The 19,006-nt window shown below is 35.5% G+C and overlaps 1 protein-coding gene across 2 annotated transcripts in view; it reads left to right on the top strand.

Annotated features, from left to right (window-relative positions):
- The first annotated feature begins 606 nt into the window (after positions 1-606).
- Positions 607-19,006, top strand: part of stim1b (stromal interaction molecule 1b) — an 84,175-nt gene continuing 65,775 nt past the window's right edge. For both annotated transcript variants that reach the window (XM_056446164.1, XM_056446163.1), the window contains exons 1-2: positions 607-1,089; positions 3,650-3,777. In XM_056446164.1, coding sequence (XP_056302139.1) covers positions 3,657-3,777 — 121 coding nt within the window. In that variant the 5' untranslated portion in view covers positions 607-1,089; positions 3,650-3,656. The remainder of the gene's footprint in view (positions 1,090-3,649; positions 3,778-19,006) is intronic.

The raw sequence follows: 19,006 nt of genomic DNA, 5'->3' as shown, positions 1-19,006 counted from the left end.
AGCTCATGTGGGAAAAATTTTGGATCTTTGTCAGTGAGGGGTGAGTCTTTCGAACCACCCGAATCCCCCCTGGCTACGGGCCTGTAATGTGTTGGGTTTCCTTTGGGTCTTAACTGGTTATTTTTGGAATCAAATGGTTGCATATTTAAACCAATCAAGCCTAATAAAATATGGCCTAATCTCAAAATGCAATAGAAACTATTCAAATAGCCTATTGGGCTGACTTTAATTGGTGATTTGTAATGCTCTTTGTTGTTTGTTTGTTTTATATATTTATATGTATACAGTATAATAAATAATAGTAATTATAACAATTATTATATTATATTATATTATATTATATTATATTATATTATATTATATTATATTATATTATATTATATTATATTATATTATATTATATTATATTATATTATATTATACTTTTTTAAAACCAACTATAAACCAACAATATAAACAAATCTTGATTGTAAACAGACAGGAAAATTGGGAGGGGTTTCTTCTTTTTCAGCTGCATGGTTTAAGATCAAACCACTAGATGGCCGTGTCTTTCTGTTTCTCGAGTCCAAACCTTCAGAACCCGACAATTTATATCCCAAGAAACTATTTGCTTTGCCACAGCCTCTCCAAAAGCAGCACCAAGCGGATTCGGAACACCGAGAGTTTTGCGACAACGCGGAAAAGAGGCTTTAAACAGACGCGATGAACCTCGAAATTTGATTTACATATCCGGGACATATTTTTATGTCACACATTTGAAGGAAAGCTGCTTTTTTCATTTTCATTTTGGAGAGTTTGCTCGAAGCACGCCAGTGATGGACCAACATTAGTCTGCTAGATATCGTTGGCATGGGCGGGTTGTTGCATTAACTGTGACGAGGAGATGTTAGAAAATGACTGTCGAACATCTCTGAAGTTTTATTTCAATTTATTGGATCATAAGAAAGACAACATTAAAACAACATCCCGCTGAGTGGAATAACACCTTTCAGATATCGGTCACCTAATGGATATCAGTGGGATCCAAAGAAACTTCTGCGTTTGATTTGTCACGTTCGACTCCAGCAGTTTCCAACCTTCTGATTTCAGGTATTTTTTTCTCAAAACTTGTAAATAGATCCATGTGAGTTCGGCTACATGTGTGTTTACATCACGAACAACAACTGTAAAATAACTCGCGTAACATTTGCTGGCTTATTTATCGTGCCAGACAAGCTGCAAAATACACAAAGGCGGAACTTGATAGTACTAGCAAAAGAGTCACAATTTGGCGCTTGGCTTATAGTAAGGTGAATATGAGGATGTTAAATAGCTATGCAAATTTCTAAAAACTTATGTGATATGCCACGCGTCACTAAACCCAATCCTACAGCTTTGAGCGGCATACGCTCCTGCTATAATAGGCTACCCATATGGCAAGTTTGGCAACTCATATACAGGTGAAGTCAGAATTATTAGCCCCCCTGTTTATTTATTTATTTTTTTACCCAATTTCTGTTCAACGGAGAGAATTTTACAACACATTTCTAAACATAATAGTTGTAATAACTCATTTCTAATAACTTATTTATTTTATCTTTGCCATGATGACAGTTAATAATATTTGACTAGATATTTTTCAAGATACTTCTACAGCTTAAAGTGATATTTAAAGGCTTAACTAGGTTAATAAGGTAGGCAGGTTAGGGTAATTATGCAAGTTATTGTATATGGATGGTCTGTTCTGTAGACCATAGCTTAAGAGGGCTAATACTTTTGGCCTTAAAATGATTTTCAAAAAAATTAAAAACTGCTTTTATTGTTGACGAAATAAAACAAATAAGACTTTCTCTAGAAGAAAAAATATTATCAGACATACTGTGAAAGTTTCATTGCTCTGTTAAACATCATTTGGGAAATATAATTTTTAATTATTCTGACTTCAACTGTGTGTTACTTGTACTTATTTATAAATTCGCCAATTTATATTACTAGATTATTACTAGTCATCCCAGTTATTGTATAGGATGTATTGTTTAGTTGCTTGTAAATATTTTTAAAAATACTCATGTCTAATCCAGCTTCACTACAGTACTATAGTACTACTTGAAAAAACACTAGTGCCGGGGTGCCCAAACGTTTTCTTATAAAGAGCCAAAAATCAAGCTTGATAGAGGATGGTGCGCCGAAGCTAAATATACCTTAAATATTAATAAATATTACATAAAAGTAACCATGGTAACTTCCTAATTTAATAATATTAAAAATATATATAGAAAAAAAATTATCGTATCAATAACTATATATTTTACATTTTATAATGCAGTTTTTACAATAAAACCATAAACAATCTCATTTCTAACACAATAGAGTTCAATGCATATATATATATATATATATATATATATATATATATATATATATATATATATATATATATATAAATAAAATATTATATTTATATCAGCTTAGTCTCTTTATTAATCAGGGGTCGCTCCACCGGAATGAACCGCCAACTTATCCAGCATATGTTTTACGCAGCCGATGCCCTTCCAGCTGCAACCCATCACTGGGAAACAGCCATACACTCTCATTCACACACATACACTACGGACAATTTAGCTTACACAATTCACCTAAACCGCATGTCTGTGGACTTGTGGGGGAAACCGGAGCACCCGGAGGAAACCGGAGCGAACATGGGGAGAACATGCAAACTCCACACAGATATGCCAACTGACCCAGCAGAGGCTCAAACCAGCGACCTTCTTGCTGTGAGGCTACCCAAAAAGAATACATTTTCACTCGATAGTGAAATATGTGTCCTAAAAGTGTTTTTAACAATGTGCCACACATATATATGTCAACATCTAAAGAAATTAAAGTTTGAAATATCCTTTAAAATATATGAATAATTCACATTTAATTAAAACATTTAAGTTCAATTTTTTTTTGTAGCTCAGTAATTAAACATGCGAACAAAAGGTTATGTAAAATTAGAAATTATGATTTCTGTTTGAGGGTATCAACCCCAACCTTCCCCATCATTTGACCATCTCTGATTGTTTGACTAGCCAGATCAAAGGTTGCCATGGGCCAACTTTCGCCTTCGGGCCCTAGGTTGGGCATCTCTGCACAAGTGCTTGTTTGGTGTAGCCTACACGAAAGATTGGGGACAATTTTGTCCAGCCTCACTAGTGGTGCATTCATTAGATCAAAAATCTAATAAAATCTGTAATATGTAATAAAAAACTGTAAAAAATTTTTTATCTGATATCTATCTAGTATCTGGAAAATGTAGGTCTAATTTATTCCTATTATTCAACACTGAAGTAAAATATTAATTTGTGAATTATCAATGTGTAAAAATACATTGTTACACACAAGTGATTTACTTAATATAAGGTTTGTTTTGGGGTTAATGTGTATATTTACTGCATTGAGTACGTTATAAATGCATAACAACGTAAAACAAACTGTTACCCTAGTGAAACTGAAAAGATGCTAGTTTGCTTATCAGTCATTAAAATAAATACTAGTAACCCAAAAATAAATGTGAAATGGATTAATGTTGTAAGTCAGAATATTTCATCATGTGTTCATAAATAGCAGATTAACCATTTTTCTAAATGCTCTCTCTCTCTCTCTCTCTCTCTCTCTCTGTGTTTAGGTTTAGTATGGCTCTGTTGAGGTTTGCCAGACACTTTATATACATCACATGGCTGGGTTTCTTATGGAGGAGTTCAGCAGATCTGCCGCGCCTGACAGACCACCTCCACTCTGCCAGTGGACTCTCTGGTAGGAAATCATCATTCAGCGTTATTTCCAAGATGTATGTGTCTGTATAGTGTGCATTACATGTGTTACATAATCCCAGCGGAGTGTTTGTTCAAGAGAGAAATGTCCGATATACACCAGTTGTTGCATGTGCTGCTAGATAAGATAAAGTGCTTTCTTTGTTTGGTCAGAGACTTATGGTTAATGATGTCTGACCAGTCTTTCATATTATATATGCTGCACTTATATGTGTTGACCAAAAAACTGAAAGAACTGGCTTGGCAAAATCATGTGTTCAGCTAAAAATTCTCCCAAAGTTGAATATTCTGTCATGTACTTAATCTCATGTCATTTTAAAGTCATAATACTTTAATTCATTTTAAGAACACTCAAGAAGAAGTTCCTCAAGGGCCCGGATTATGTTTTATTGGTTGCTTGCTTGGTTTTGGAGGGCTCCTACAACAGGTTCACATAAAAACAAAGATAATTTGCTCGCAATGTACATGTCGCATCATCTAATTTACCAAAGTGACTCTAAAAGATTTGTTTAAGTATCTACTTTAAGAGTCTACTCTGCTCTGATTGGTCAGATGTCCAAGTCCGTTGTGACCAAACACCCATTAGCACATCTGAATTTCAGCTCCAGACCTGAAACTTCATCGCAAACATGACTTGTGCAGAATGTAAGCATCAGATTTTTTGGGTGCTTAGAATGATAACTAGTTATGAATTTCTGATGAGCTCGTGAACGCAATGACCAATTAAATTCATTGATGATTCACTCACCGGCCACTTTATTAGGTACATCTTATTAGTACCACGTTGGACTCCCCTTTGGCTTCAGAACTGCCTTAATCCTTCAGCATGCATGAGCCTGTGCGAATTGTAGCCTCATTTTCCTGTTCTTAGCTGACAGGAGTGGCACCCGGTGTGGTCTTATGCTGCTGTAGCCCATCCGCCTCAAGGTTGGACGTGTTGTGCCTTCAGAAATGCTCTTCTGCATAACCGGTTGTAACGAGTGGTTATTTTAGTTACTGTTGCATTTCTATTAGCTCGAACCAGTCTGGCCATTCTCCTCTGACCTCTTGCATCAACAAGGCATTTGCACCCACAGAACTCACACTGGATATTTTCTCTTTTTCTGACTATTCTCTGTAAACCCTAGAGATGGTTGTGCGTGAAAATCCCAGTAGATCAGCAGTTATACAGAAATACTCAGACCAGCCCATCTGGCACCATCAACCATACCATGTTCAAAGTCACTTAAATCACCTTTCTTTCCCATTCTGATGCTCGGTTTGAACTGCAGCAGATTGTCTTGACCATGTCTACATGCCTAAATGCATTGAGTTGCTGCCATGTGATTGGCTGATTAAAAAACTGCATTACGAGCAGTTGGACAGGTGTACCTAATAAAGTGGCCGTTGAGTGTAGTCACACCTGAAGATGCAGTGTTCAAAGGCAGGTCAAATTAGGCATTACTTGTTGGAAGCCAATGAAAACAGTAGGCTGGCGTTATGCAAAGGATCTATGTGGTTAGTTATGAGAGTGATTTATTTTTAGAGAATTCTAAATACTTTTTTTCTTTTAAGAGACATAAACTTTACTTATTATAGGGCTGTGTGATTAAACAACATTCAGTTCTGATTTCGATATCGGCCTCCAGCGATTATAAAAACTATTATGACTGCCCCTTTCCAGCAGTCTGCTGTCATTCCTCTGCAAAAACCCCAATTTCACATTAGAGCTGCACAATATATCGTTTGAGCATCGATATTGAAATGTGCGCATTCGCAATGGTCACATCGCAAAGATATGCAATGTCCAGTCTGAATTATACATTTACATTTAGTCATTTTGCAGACGCTTTTATCCAAAGCGACTTACAAATGAGGACAAGGAAGCAATTTACACAACTATAAGAGCAGCAGTGAATAAGTGCTATAGGCACGTTTCAGGTGTGTAAAGTCTAAGAAGCAACGCATTAGTAAAGTTTTTTTGTTGTTGTTTTTTTGAGAGAGTACAGTTAGTGGTATAGCCAGAGAGGCAGTTAAGATTAGGAAGGAAAGTGGAGACTGAACAGTTGAGTTTTAGTCGTTTCTTGAAGAGAGCAAGTGACTCTGCCGTTCTGATGCAGTTAGGGAGTTCATTCCACCAACTAGACAGATTGAATGCGAGAGTTCGGGAAAGGGATTTCTTCCCTCTTAGGGATGGAACAACGAGGCGACGTTCATTCACAGAATGCAAGTTTCTGAAGGGCACATAAATCTGCAGAAGTGAGAGCAGATACGAAGGAGCAAAGCCAGAGGTCGCTTTGTAAGCAAACATCAGAGCTTTGAATTTGATGCGAGCAGCAACTGGCAGCCAGTGCAAACGGGTGAGTAGCAGAGTGACATGTGCTCTTTTGGGTTCATCAAAGACCACTCGTGCTGCTGCGTTCTGAAGCAGCTGAAGAGGTTTGATAGAACTAGCTGGTAGCCCGGCTAGTAGAGAGTTGCAATAGTCCAGTTTGGAGAGAACAAGAGCTTGAACAATGAGTTGAGCTGTATGTTCAGATAGGAAGGGTCGGACCTTTCTGATGTTATAGAGTGCGAATCTGCAAGATCGAGCAGTTCTAGAAATGTGGTCAGAGAAGTTTAGTTGGTCATCAATCGTTACTCCAAGGCTTTTTACCATTTTGGATGCAGTAATGGTTGCCCCATCCATCTGGATTAAAAAGTTATGGTGTAGAGTCAGGTTGACAAACTTCAAGCATTTCCGTTTTCGCGAGGTTAAGTTGAAGATGATGATCTTTCATCCAGTGTGAAATGTCTGACAGGCAGGCTGAAATGCAAGCTGCAACCGAGGGATCATCTGGGTGAAAAGAGAGGTAGTTGACCAGGAGGCACAGAATTATATTTAATCACTGTATTGATATGGAATTGATATGGTTTATGCTCTTAGAATTTTTGTTTTGTTTCTAGTCCAAATACAAAAACAAGATTATTTCACTTACCCCACTGGCAGATAATTTCCTTAAAACAAACAAAAAAAAAGATGAATTTTCACTTATTTCTTCTGACGGTGAAAACTAAACAATATTTATGCTTGGTCTTAGAGTTGTTTTGATATTTTGACTAGAAACAAGACAAAACAAAGTAAGAAAAGCATTTTTTTTTACACTGTAATTATTTAACTTCTCTACCTGAATATTGTTGGACTTCCCATAAAACTGTCAAATAGTGGTATTTAAACCATCTTCTGAAACTGTATTCATATTGCAATATTTATCGCAGAAAAGTCAAATTTCACATCAGATTTTCCAATATTGTGCAGCCCTATTTCACATAGAAATATTAAAATTAATGAAATGTCACTTTATAATAGTTTTAATAACTCATTTCTAATAACTGATTTATTTATCTTTGCCATGATGACAGTTAATAATATTTTACTAGATATTTTTCAAGACACTTCTACAGCTTAAAGTGATATTTAAAGGCTTAACTAGGTTAATTAGGTTAACTAGGCAGGTTAGGGTAATTAGGCAAGTTATTGTATAACGATGGTTTGTTCTGTAGACTATCCAAAAAAATACAGCTGGTCCCACTTTATATTAAGTGTCCTTAACTACTATGTACTTACACCGAAATTAATAGTTTGTTACAATGTACTTATTGTGTAAATACATGTATTTACTGTGTACTTATGCTTGATTAAATACCTGTATGTAATTACATCTGAAATTAACTTCTGTAATTACATTTGTAAATACACTGTTGACTATTCCTTACACCTTAACCCACCCTTAAACCTACTCACACCACCAAACATGTCCATAAACCTACCCCTATCCCAACTCAAGAGCACCACAAGTGTCTCAAATACATTATGAACACAGTAAGTACATTTTATTTATTTTTTGTTGCAAGTACATAGTAGTTAAGGACACTTAATATAAAGTGGGACCATACAGCTTAAAGGGGCTAATAATTTTGACCTTAAAATGTTTTTTTTTAATTTATAACTGCTTTTATTCTAGCCAAAATAAAGCAAATAAGAGTTTTTTCATAAGAAAAAATATTGTCAGACATACTGTGAAAATTTCCTTGCTCTTTTAAACATCATTTGTAAATAATGTAAATTCCATCATTGGAAAATATTTAAAAAAGAAAAAAAATATTCAAAAGGGACTAATAATTCTGACTTCAACTGTACATATGTCTATGTGTGTGTGTGTACGTGTTTTTGTGACATATCAGGACACAAATGACATAGGTATGACACTGGTATTACAAAAAGGAGGTGAAATATGAGGACAATGGTGACGTCCTCGTTTCTCAAAAAGCTTATAAATCCCACAGGATGAGTTTAATCAAAGAGTAAAGCTGCACACAGTCTCCTGTGATGGTTGGGATAGGGGTAGGGTGGGGTGAGGGCAATACAATATATGGTTTGGAGATTATAAAATGAATGGAAACCTATGTAATGTACCCACTTTTCACAAAAACAAACGTGTGTGTGTGTAAATGATAATAATCAGTCAAAAATGATTTGGCCGACTCCTAATCATTTTAAAAAATTCTGTTTAATTCTAAACATTCTTTTTTATTTATTATTTATTATTTTTTCAGGGTTTTCACCTTTATAGTATAGGACAGTAGAGTTTATTGACAGGAAAGCATGGGGAGCAGAGAGAGGGGAAGGATCGGCACAGGACCACGAGGCGGGAATCAAATTCGGGTCGCCGCGAGCACCACAGTGCATGTGTCGACGCACTAACCACTACACCACTGGCGCCGACTAATTCTAAACATTCTGTTTGGGATTTTTTTTTTCTCCATAATGGAGCAGCCCTAACTTATCATGCAATTTAATCATTGAAACCTTGCAGACCTTTTATGTTCACAAACATTACACGCTGCATGAAAGATAATAGCAGAAAAAGCAAAACGGGAGTTTTACCGAAACCTGAGAGATTTCAGCTTCTCCTTTGTACTACTTTGTAAAGATTTACTGAAGAGGCAGATCCAGTCGAAAGGAATCAAGTGTCACTCTAGTGGTTGAATATGAATGTGCTATGATTTAAACTGAATTGTTTGTACCAAAAAAAGATTTTATTGATAAATAATATGTTCAATTCTTCCAATCCAATGTATGCTAATGAGAAAACCACATGCATGTTGCTCACACAAATATTTATGAAGCCTGTCAATAACAAGCTATGATCCAAAGCAAAATCAACTCAAAATGTAACAACCAAAGCTTGCATGCAGCATCTTTTCCTGTGCTGTAAACAGTGCAGTACGTCCAGAACTGATTGTATCACATGAAGATGTAATCTTACGGCAGCACAACACAGAACCACTGCAATGTTTACAGCGGGTTGAGTTTGTTTTAGTCTTGATAAAAAACTACAATATTAAAGTGTGTAACTGAATTAATACATTAATACGAATGAGTGTTTTCTCATTATCACACATTAATTGGATATCTATGCCGCAATGACATTTTGTAAATAAATAATCTTGTGGCGTACACATAAGAATCAATGATTTATTAAAACCAATGGAAGCACATAGATTACGTCTACTTTTTTATGAATGTTTTGAGGCGATTTTCAGTGCAAGGGGAGAAATCTCAGGTTACAATGAAACTTTTCTTTCTAAATTTCTGAGTTCTGAATATAAATGAAAGTCTTATAGGTTTAGAAAGACATGAGGATGAGTAAATGCACTAGCAGATGCTATTAGAAACAGGAGATTTAGTTTGGCTAATGCACAGAGTGACATAAATGCCTCCCGCCAGGCCAGACTGCTGGAGTTTGTCATCCTTGCTTTAGTTTTGCTGTCCATCAAAGTCTCCTCTTGTGGTTTGACACTAATGTTCGGTTTCCACTCAACAGTCTGATCCTTGGACCTATTATCCAGCTGTTCCAGTAGTCAGGTTATACATTGTAAATCTGGATTTCTGAAATCTGTAAAGATGCTATTTCAGTCTTTCTGTAGATTGTTTCAATCAGTCTCAAAAAGAGAGTTCATCCAAAAAAGAAAATGTACAGTTAATTTACTCACCCTCAGACCATTGAAGATGTACAGTAGGTGACTTTCTTTCTTCAGTAGAACTAAAGTAAAGCTTTAACTGAATCCGTGGCCTTTTGGTGATTCATATTAGGGCTGCAAAATATTGGAAAAATCTGACATTGCGACATTTTGTTTTTCTGCGATATTTATTGCGATTTGAATATAATAATTTCACCAGATGACTTGAATAGCTTAATTTGGAAAGAATTTATAACTTTATATTACTTGAAATGATTTCGTAGGCCAGATAATCTGCATAAATTTAGTTGCATTTGTTTGTTGGTGCAGTCTAACTGTATTCGAGTGTAAATGTGGCAAACAGCCAAATTGCTTATCAGTGCAAATCTCAAGTCACATAGCATGTTGTTAGGACACGGAGTTACAATGTAACCTGCTCAAAGAATGTTTACGTTCATAATATTTACAGTTGAAGTCAGAATTATTAGTTGTTTAACAGCATAGAAATGTTTCACAGTATGTGTGAAAATATTTTTTCTTCTGAAGAAAGTCTTAAATAAAAGAATAAAAGCATTTTTAAATATTTTAAAAGCCATTTTAAGGTCAAAATTATTAGCCCTTTAAGCTACATTTTTTTTCTCGATCGTCTACAGAACAAACCATCGTTATATAATAACTTGCCTAATTACCCTAACCCACCTAGTTAACCTAATTAAGCCTTTAATTGTAATTCTAAGCTGCATAGAAGTATCTTGAAAAATATCTAGTCAAATATTATTTACTGTCATCATGGCAAAGATAAAATAAATCAGTTATTAGAAATGAGTTATTAAAACTATTATGTTTAGAGATGTGTTGACTTCAACTGTATATTATTTGCTAATTAATAATCACCTCAGGTGGAACGCTGAATCTGCGTCTCATTTCAGAGTCTGCTACTGTCCATCGGAGGTTGTATTTTGGTCATGGACACATGCTTTGAGAGCCTTCCTAACTGATTTACTGAAATATGGGGTTTTCCACCAAGGCAACCCAGGGTGCTGAAATATAATTGGCTAAACTGGCATTGGGCATGTTAAAGGAACCAAAACAAAGAGATGTTCCGCCACGTTTTTTTTTCAGCAACCAGAAGCTCATAATCACTATATATATATATATATATATATATATATATATATATATATATATATATATATATATATATATATATATATATATATATATATATATATATATTGTACCATTATTTTTATCATGGGATAATAACAGGCAGTTATGAAAGAAGGGAATAAACCAAAAAAAGTGAGTGAGTGAGCGAGATGATAACATAATATTAGGACAGTTTTATTAATAGACTCGTTGCTTATAAAAAATGAATAAACCATAAATATCCTTTGGCTTTCTGTAAACTTTCATTCTGAAAGATATTTATCACCTCACCGATCATCTAGTTAATTAGTTTTTTACTATCTTGAACTTGTAAATCCCCCATTTTCTTCCCCTTTCATTTCTTCTCTATCTGTTCTTGATTTCTGACAGACTCTACACAAGTGTTACCAATGAACTAGAGAGTTGCTGACGTTTTCTGTTATTATTTCTGCTGTTCAAGTATTAGTTTACCGTAAGTCACATGAATAAACTTCCAAATCTAGCTGTCTGTAAAGTGGGTTCGGAGGTCACCCATCCCTTTTCCCAGGCCCTCTGCCTCACTGGGGTTAATTCAAAACGGGCATCTCATATGTTTCTGAGGTGGATCTCTTTGTATGCATCTGGCAGTATTTAATATTTGCATGTATAAAGTCCAGGGGTCTTATTTAGAAATGTGGCGTATGCACAAATAGGGTGTAAAAACGTCCATACGCCACTTTCCACCCAAAATTGTGATCTATAAAAAACAAACTTGTCAGGATAATGTGTGCAGCTGTAAGTAAACATATTGAACTTAAATATTGACTTAATTGAGCCACTTTAAATGACCATAATCATCAATAAATAAATTGCAATTCATTCTGGCGTACATTCATTTTTAGGAAGGTTTCTATGCAAAAAGATTTAAGATGAGACCCCAGGCCTGTGTTGACTTTATCCAACTGTTTAAGTGAAGGACTTCTCTCATCTCTCAGTGCCTGGAGGTATGCATTCCCCAGAACATTTCTCCTTTTAAAGGAAAAGGTCGGAATAATTTTCAGTGTATATTCCTGTGAGGTTAAGAGCTGCCAAATCAGACCAGTATGGAGATTTGTTATGGCAAAATTTTGATACATACAGTAATAATAATAATGTTATTTAAGCTCAGTTGACCATGTTTAGGTATAATGTTAACTGATAACCCAAAAAAAAATTATATCTTTTTATTTCTTAATCAAAAGCCAAAAATATTTGTTAATCCAGTAATCAAACGGCACTTGTTAGCTAGTAAATTGTCTTAATTTTGTCTAATATAAATCATAAAAAACTTAAGATCAGTATTGTGAATTGTATCACGCTGAGTATGTTTACATGGACACCAATAATTCGATTTTAATACAATTAGGACATAACTCTGATTAAGAATCTACCATGTAAACAGCGATTTTTGATTGATTTTATCCGATTAAGGTCGAACTAAAGAGAAATCGAATTAAGACATGTAAAGGATGCCGATTTTAGTTGCATTATTGAAGTGGAGTACAGACATGTAAACACAATTGAATTATTACCGTCATGTAGGACTTTTTGCTGCGTTTTGTGACAAGATCCACACACACACACACAGCTGTTTGACACTATTCTTTGCACCTACCGAGTCAGTGTAGACCACAGACACATACACCGCGAAATGCTGAGGTTTTTTTTTCTCCCATTCAGCCTGCGGTATGAAATTCAATTAAAACAACACTCTTTCAGCAGTTCATGGTTGCATCCAATGTCTCATTTGTCACAGGGGCATGCATGAATTGTTACTGAATGAAAGTGAAAGTGCCAAACTGCAGTTAAAGCCAACAAATTAAAAATGAAACACCCAAAATTGCATGAAACTCCAGGGGAAATGTGGATAGCGCGGTGACGTAATGACGTTAATTGATTTATGTGCTATAACATGTCAAACGGGATCATGAAAGGAACAATCAAAAAGCAACTCATGTAAACGCCTTAATCATATTGTGTCTTAATTAGATTAAGGCAAATAATTTCTGATGCAGGGTGTCCGCAGGGTCTTAAAAAATTGTAAAAGTTGTAAAATCAGTTATGAGTAAATTAAGGTCCTTAAAGGTATTAAAAAGTCTCAATCGTGTTTGTACGAGGTCTTAAATTTTGTTCAAGCGTTGTCCAAAGTGTTTGACTCCAAAAAAGCATAAATATATTTATTTTCCTCCTAATGTTAACAACGGCGTGCTCGATCCACACGATTGGTTCGGGCCGGGGCACGTCCAGCCAAGCTCCTCAATCCGGATGATGTCACGTAATTTGCGACAAACACGGTAAGGTGATGTGACACTCTCCACAAGTAGCAAAACCATAGAGCGAAACAGACGGCAAAATGGGAAATGTTAGTTTGCGTACTCCTGGTTGGAGAAAGATGAGTTTAAACAGTGGCTGAAGCCTGTCGCTGAAAACAAATGCATTAATTTATTCTTTCAAGCTTTGTTTCTTACGAACGTGTGTGTCTGCGGAGCGAGTTTTCTCCTCCGCTTCTATCGTGGATCAGCAGTGATTGCCGCTGCCGTTGATCAGCGTCACTCATCAGTGAACAGCGGCAGTGAACAAGCCCCTGATGTGATCAATCAGGGGCATGAGAACTCACTAGACAATGCTCAGAAAGCGAGCTCGATAATATTTACATTTGTTTATTTGCTATAAATGCACATGTTGTTCTGTACATGTATTTGAGTTTTTAAAGGTGCAGTTCATATATCTGACTGCTTGTTTTAAAGGACAATATTGTATTAAAAATAATATATAAATATATTTAAAAATTTTAAGACAATAATTCTTGTGCTGTGAAGGAAAATCTAAAATTGTGTATGGTAAGCATCGTCGATGCACCGAGATATCGGATTAAACCGAATCAATGACATGATAATCATAACTGAACTGTGAGACCAGTGTAGGTTCACACCTCTAATAACAACTATTTACTAATAACTGTTTATTAAGTTAAAAGTTTGAGACTGATTAGAACTTGAAGTGGTGATGAGGTCTTAAAATATCCTGAGAAGGTCTTTAAAAAGTCTTTAAAAGGTATTGAAATTACCTTTAGGATTCCTGCATATACCCTGTGATGTCCATGTAAACGTATTGATCGTGAGTTGAGACTTGTGGATTGTTGCATCCCTAATATAAGTGAATGTTTCTTTCAGTTGAAACAGCTTAGATTAAATGTTAGTCTAGGATTAGGCTGAAGCCATGTCTGTGAAACTGGGGATAGTGCAGGTTGTGTATAAGCATCGGCCGGTATGAGATTGTGATAGTATGACAACCTTGGGTATAAATATGATGGTATCACGATATTGAGATTCATTCATACATTTTCTTTTCGGCTTAGTCTCTTTATTAATCTGGGGTCGCCACAGCGGAATGAACCGCCAACTTATCCAGCATTTGTTTTATGCAGCGGATGGCCTTCCAGCCACAACCCATCACTGGGAAAGATATTGTGATTACTGCTCCAAAATAATAACTGTCTTAAAACAACTTTTCTTCTGTTGAACACAGTATATTTTATTTTAAGAAACATTTAAAATATTTTGGAGCTTTTGACATAGAGGATCCTTTTCCACTGGAGATACTGTTGTCCTAAAAAATTCAATGAAATAGTTGTGAAAAACTTAAAAAAAAAAAATAAAAAAAACAACCAAAAAAAACATATAAATACCTTAGGAATGGTATAACAGAAATCTTTTTTTAAAACCTTGACTTCTCCAAACCATGGTAAACCTTGAAACTGGTTATCGCCCCATGCCTAGATGTGTATATCTGACTTTGTGCAGCCTGTGCAGATGACAATATTGAAGAGACTTTTTGCAATAACTTCCCAAATTTCCAAGGCTCTGCAAACTCAAATGCTTTTCTTAGACTTTTTTAAAGGTCTCTTCGATTTTCTGAAGCTGACCAAAGAACCTTCTTCTAATTTTAGACTTCTCCGTTTCTCTCATTCGGCCAGAAAGACACACTCGAACCAGAGATACAGGAAAAGAAAAAGCGGAAATAGATAGTCTCAGAAGAGTTTAATCGCCTCTGTGGGGATTTATCTAACGCCAGCAGAAACAGCCTGCTCTAGTTCACCCAAACAATTTCTACTCTGTTATTAATTACTCACCGGCATGTTGTTCCAATTCCCTGAGACTTTTGTTCATCATTAGAACACAAATTATGATATTTTAGATTTTATTTGAGAGTTCTCTCTTTCTCCATAGACATCAACAGTCCCGAGACAAGAAAAGAAACCAAAAACATTCCATGTGACTTCAGTAGATTAACAGCTGTTAAATGAAGCTCCAAGAACCTTTTTGTGTAGAAACAAATGTAAAAAATACTTGTTCTGTGTCAGGTCATCAGTATGTGCATTTACTATAGGCAATACTACTATTGCCATTAGCTTCAGCTAGCATCGTATTGCCTGTAGTGAACGTGCACCCTGATGAGAAATATTTAGGCGAACAAAATTGTTTTTACATTTATTTGACTCACCCTCAGACCGTCCGACATATAGATGACATTTTTCTTCTTCAGTGGAGCTTTTATGAAGATGTATAGCTGAAATTGTAGTTCTTGTTGATTCATTTACACCAATACTACTTATAGCACTACATATATACAAATTATACTTACTACTTATTTTAAAGTAACTTATATAGGCAAAACAAAATCAATACCTAATAATAAATTAAGGTGTTATAAAACAAAATGAGCAGTCTGTGCAAGAAACTGGACGTTATTTACAGCATTTTTACCTTTTACCTACATCCTGAATGTGTTCAGCCAATAAAATTCAAAGTTTTATCTTCATTTGTTCACATAATGTCATGGAAATTAGTTTCGTTCTAGGTATAAATTAGCAACACACATTAAAACATTACTATTAAGAATACAACATGTGTGTATTATGAATGCTTTCATATTACGAACATTGCTTTTAATACAACTAAAATCATTTTAGGGCTAAGTCAGTTGGCATTTCTGTGTGGAGTTTGCATGTTCTCCCTGTGTTTGCGTGGGTTTTCTCCGGGTACAAGTCCAAAGACATGTGGTATAGGTGAATTGGGTAAGCTAAATTGTCCATAGTGTACGAGTATGTGAATGAGTGTGAATTGATGTTTCTCAGTGATGGGTTGCAGCTGGAAGGGCATCCTCTGTGTAAAACAAATGCTGGATAAATTGGCGGTTCATTCCACTGTGGCAACCCCAGATTAATAAAGGGACTAAGCTGAAAAGAAAATGACTGAATGAATGAAAATCATTTTGACTTTGTTGGCTTTCCATAGTCTAATGCACAGTGTAATCTGGTGTTTAGTAATGTTTTTAATAATCTTGTTGACCCAGCGGTTGTGTTTGTTTACATGTAAGGAGCCTATTAGAGAGTTTGCCTCAGAGACAAAAATAGCTTACAGATTTGCATGAGTTTGTGACGTTTTATGAAAATTCGGTTAAATGTAAGAGCTTAGCAAAATCTGCAGATTGCCAAGCTTGTGTCTTCAAATATAAGATGCATAAAATGCTTTGGAAATGTACCTTGTGTCTCACATAAATTTAGTTATGACAGAACATTATGTGGAATCTAGATAAACATTAGCATAAAACAACTACTTGTACGGTTTATAACCGCTTGTAATGATCTAAAATTTGCTTCAATTATTAGAAATTTCAGTCACACTTTATTTTAAAGATCACCTATTTTACCCCCTTTTCAAGATTTAAGATAAGTCTTTTGTGTCTCCAGAATGTGTCTGTAAAGTTTCAGCTCAAAACACCCATCAGATTATTTATTTTAGCTTTCAGAAGTTTTCAGCTCTGAGCATATTGTAGCTGTTTTTGTGGCCTGTGCCTTTAATGCTAGTTCTCCCCGCCCACCATTCCCACGGTCCTGTCAGAGTGTGCCAATCTCCTACTCGGCTTCATCAGATAAACAGCACAGTGGCAGACATGAAGGAAGCAGGTCTCACGTAACGTTTGTGAGAAATACTACAGTAAGAACTTTCCCAATGATTATTTGATGTATTTGTTGTGGAGTTAATTCAAGCCTTTCTGCAATGATAAGTCACACACAATGTTGTTACAAACTTCGTGTATGCACACACAGCGGACACACAGAGCGTTTTTTCAGGACAAATGTGACAGGATACACATTAATATACACTGCTGTATGGATATCCAATATGTTAATGTACAAAATAAACTGATTTAACATCCACAAACCGGGATTGAAGCACCTTCTTTTATAATTGTACTGTCATGCGGCTGTGGTGATGTAGTAAAGACGGTAAAATCGCTGTGATTCATTACACATATGCACTGTTTTAAAAACGTTTTAAACTTGTAAAACTCATTCTTGATCACATTTGATGACGATTGATGATCACAGAGAGCTGAACAGATCTTTTAATCCCAGTTGCTTTGTGCACGTCCTGTCTTGTTGATATGATTAATATGCATTACTACAGAGACATGTTAATACGTGGCTGTCAATCAATTCAGTGGGCGGGGAAACTGCACTCCTACGTCACATTGGGCCTCAGAATGTGATTTGGAACCTATTTGAATGTCTGAAAAAAAAAAAAAAAAGACTTATTGTCTTTATATCACTCCAGTATGACTGTGTGGACACACTATACCTACACACAGTACTGTCCAAACAGCTTCCAAAAGAGGATTTTCATCGTAGGTGTCCTTCAAGGTAGAATCCCTGCTATTAACAAACCATTAACTTTGACATTCAGCTCAATAAACTTCTAATTTGTTGCTTAATAATAGTTATTAAGCTGTTGGATTGGATTAGGGATGCAGAATAAAGGGTGCTTTTACACATGTAGATCGATTGTTTTGTTCAGAAACGGGATTCAAATTGTTTATTTTTGTTCTTGGTGCGGTTCGCTTTCACACGGCAAAGCTTCTAAAGGACCAAAATAGTTCAAACAAGTCACGTGCGAATAAACTCTCCTCACATTGGTCAGAGTTACACAGAAAAAAATATCAGATCGTAATTTCAGCCAATTTTATTAACGGATAAACAGCACTCTAATATTTCAGCATGCTTCCGTATTCAACATGAAATGTACATTTAGTGGTTGGAATGATATCCCGCCTTACTCATAATTCTCTTTTCATAAAGCCGTATATATTGCTATTACACAGCCTTAATACACTGTGATAAAGCCTGGTTAGTTAGTTCAATGGACCGTATTGCTTTCTCACTACAATGAATCCGCTCCAGAGTTAGTTTCAATCGAGCCGAGACCACCTCATTCAGGTGATCTAGGACCGATTGATTTGGCACGGATCGGGTTTTAGACAAACCGCGCTAACTGAGCAAAGGAGACAGGTTCCGAAACAAACGTCTAGGTGTCAAAACACCCTAAGATCATGAAGCAAATGTACTTTATTGAACTTTTTCTTCTTAACATGTGTGCAGGCGCAACCATTGGAATCTTTTTGGCTCGAGATTTCCAGTCTCGTTCATCTCAATTCATTTTAAGACGTTTAAAAAAGCTTGTTTTGCTTCTTCTTTTACAAACAGATATTTTCTTATTATATTCTTCTTTTTATGTTTAGTCATGGACACACTTGTTTGTAGAGCAAGTTGCTTGACCATTTTCAGCTACTCAATATTCCTAGTTATTTCTCCTATAGGCCAGTTCAATGTGGTCATGTCATTGGCCCGTGAACATTTCCTGCTTGTTGTCAAACTATTTCATAACTGTAACATGAGTCAATTCAATCATATCTCAATGTTAAAACAACTATAATAGCATTATTTATTAATATGTGGCTCTTTTTGGATTCTCAGAAGCTGTAGAAATAAAAAATGTAAAACAGGAAATACGTTGTGACCATTGTTTTCATTTACATCTCTTAAAATGGTCGATCTAAAAGCTCTAAAACAGTTGCAAAAACGAGTGCACTTCCATATCGCAAAATAAGGTCAGGCTACTAATAAACAGATACTATCTTAAAAAGCTACTAGATAATTGAACTAAATTGTTACAGAATTGTTGAATGTCCACAAAAGCCTTTTTACACAATGTAAACACACA

The sequence above is a fragment of the Danio aesculapii genome, chromosome 21 (genome assembly GCF_903798145.1).
Source record: "Danio aesculapii chromosome 21, fDanAes4.1, whole genome shotgun sequence".
Taxonomy (NCBI): Eukaryota; Metazoa; Chordata; class Actinopteri; order Cypriniformes; family Danionidae; genus Danio; species Danio aesculapii.
Note: the sequence above shows the minus strand (reverse complement) of the source record. Positions and strands in the feature narration are given on the sequence as shown.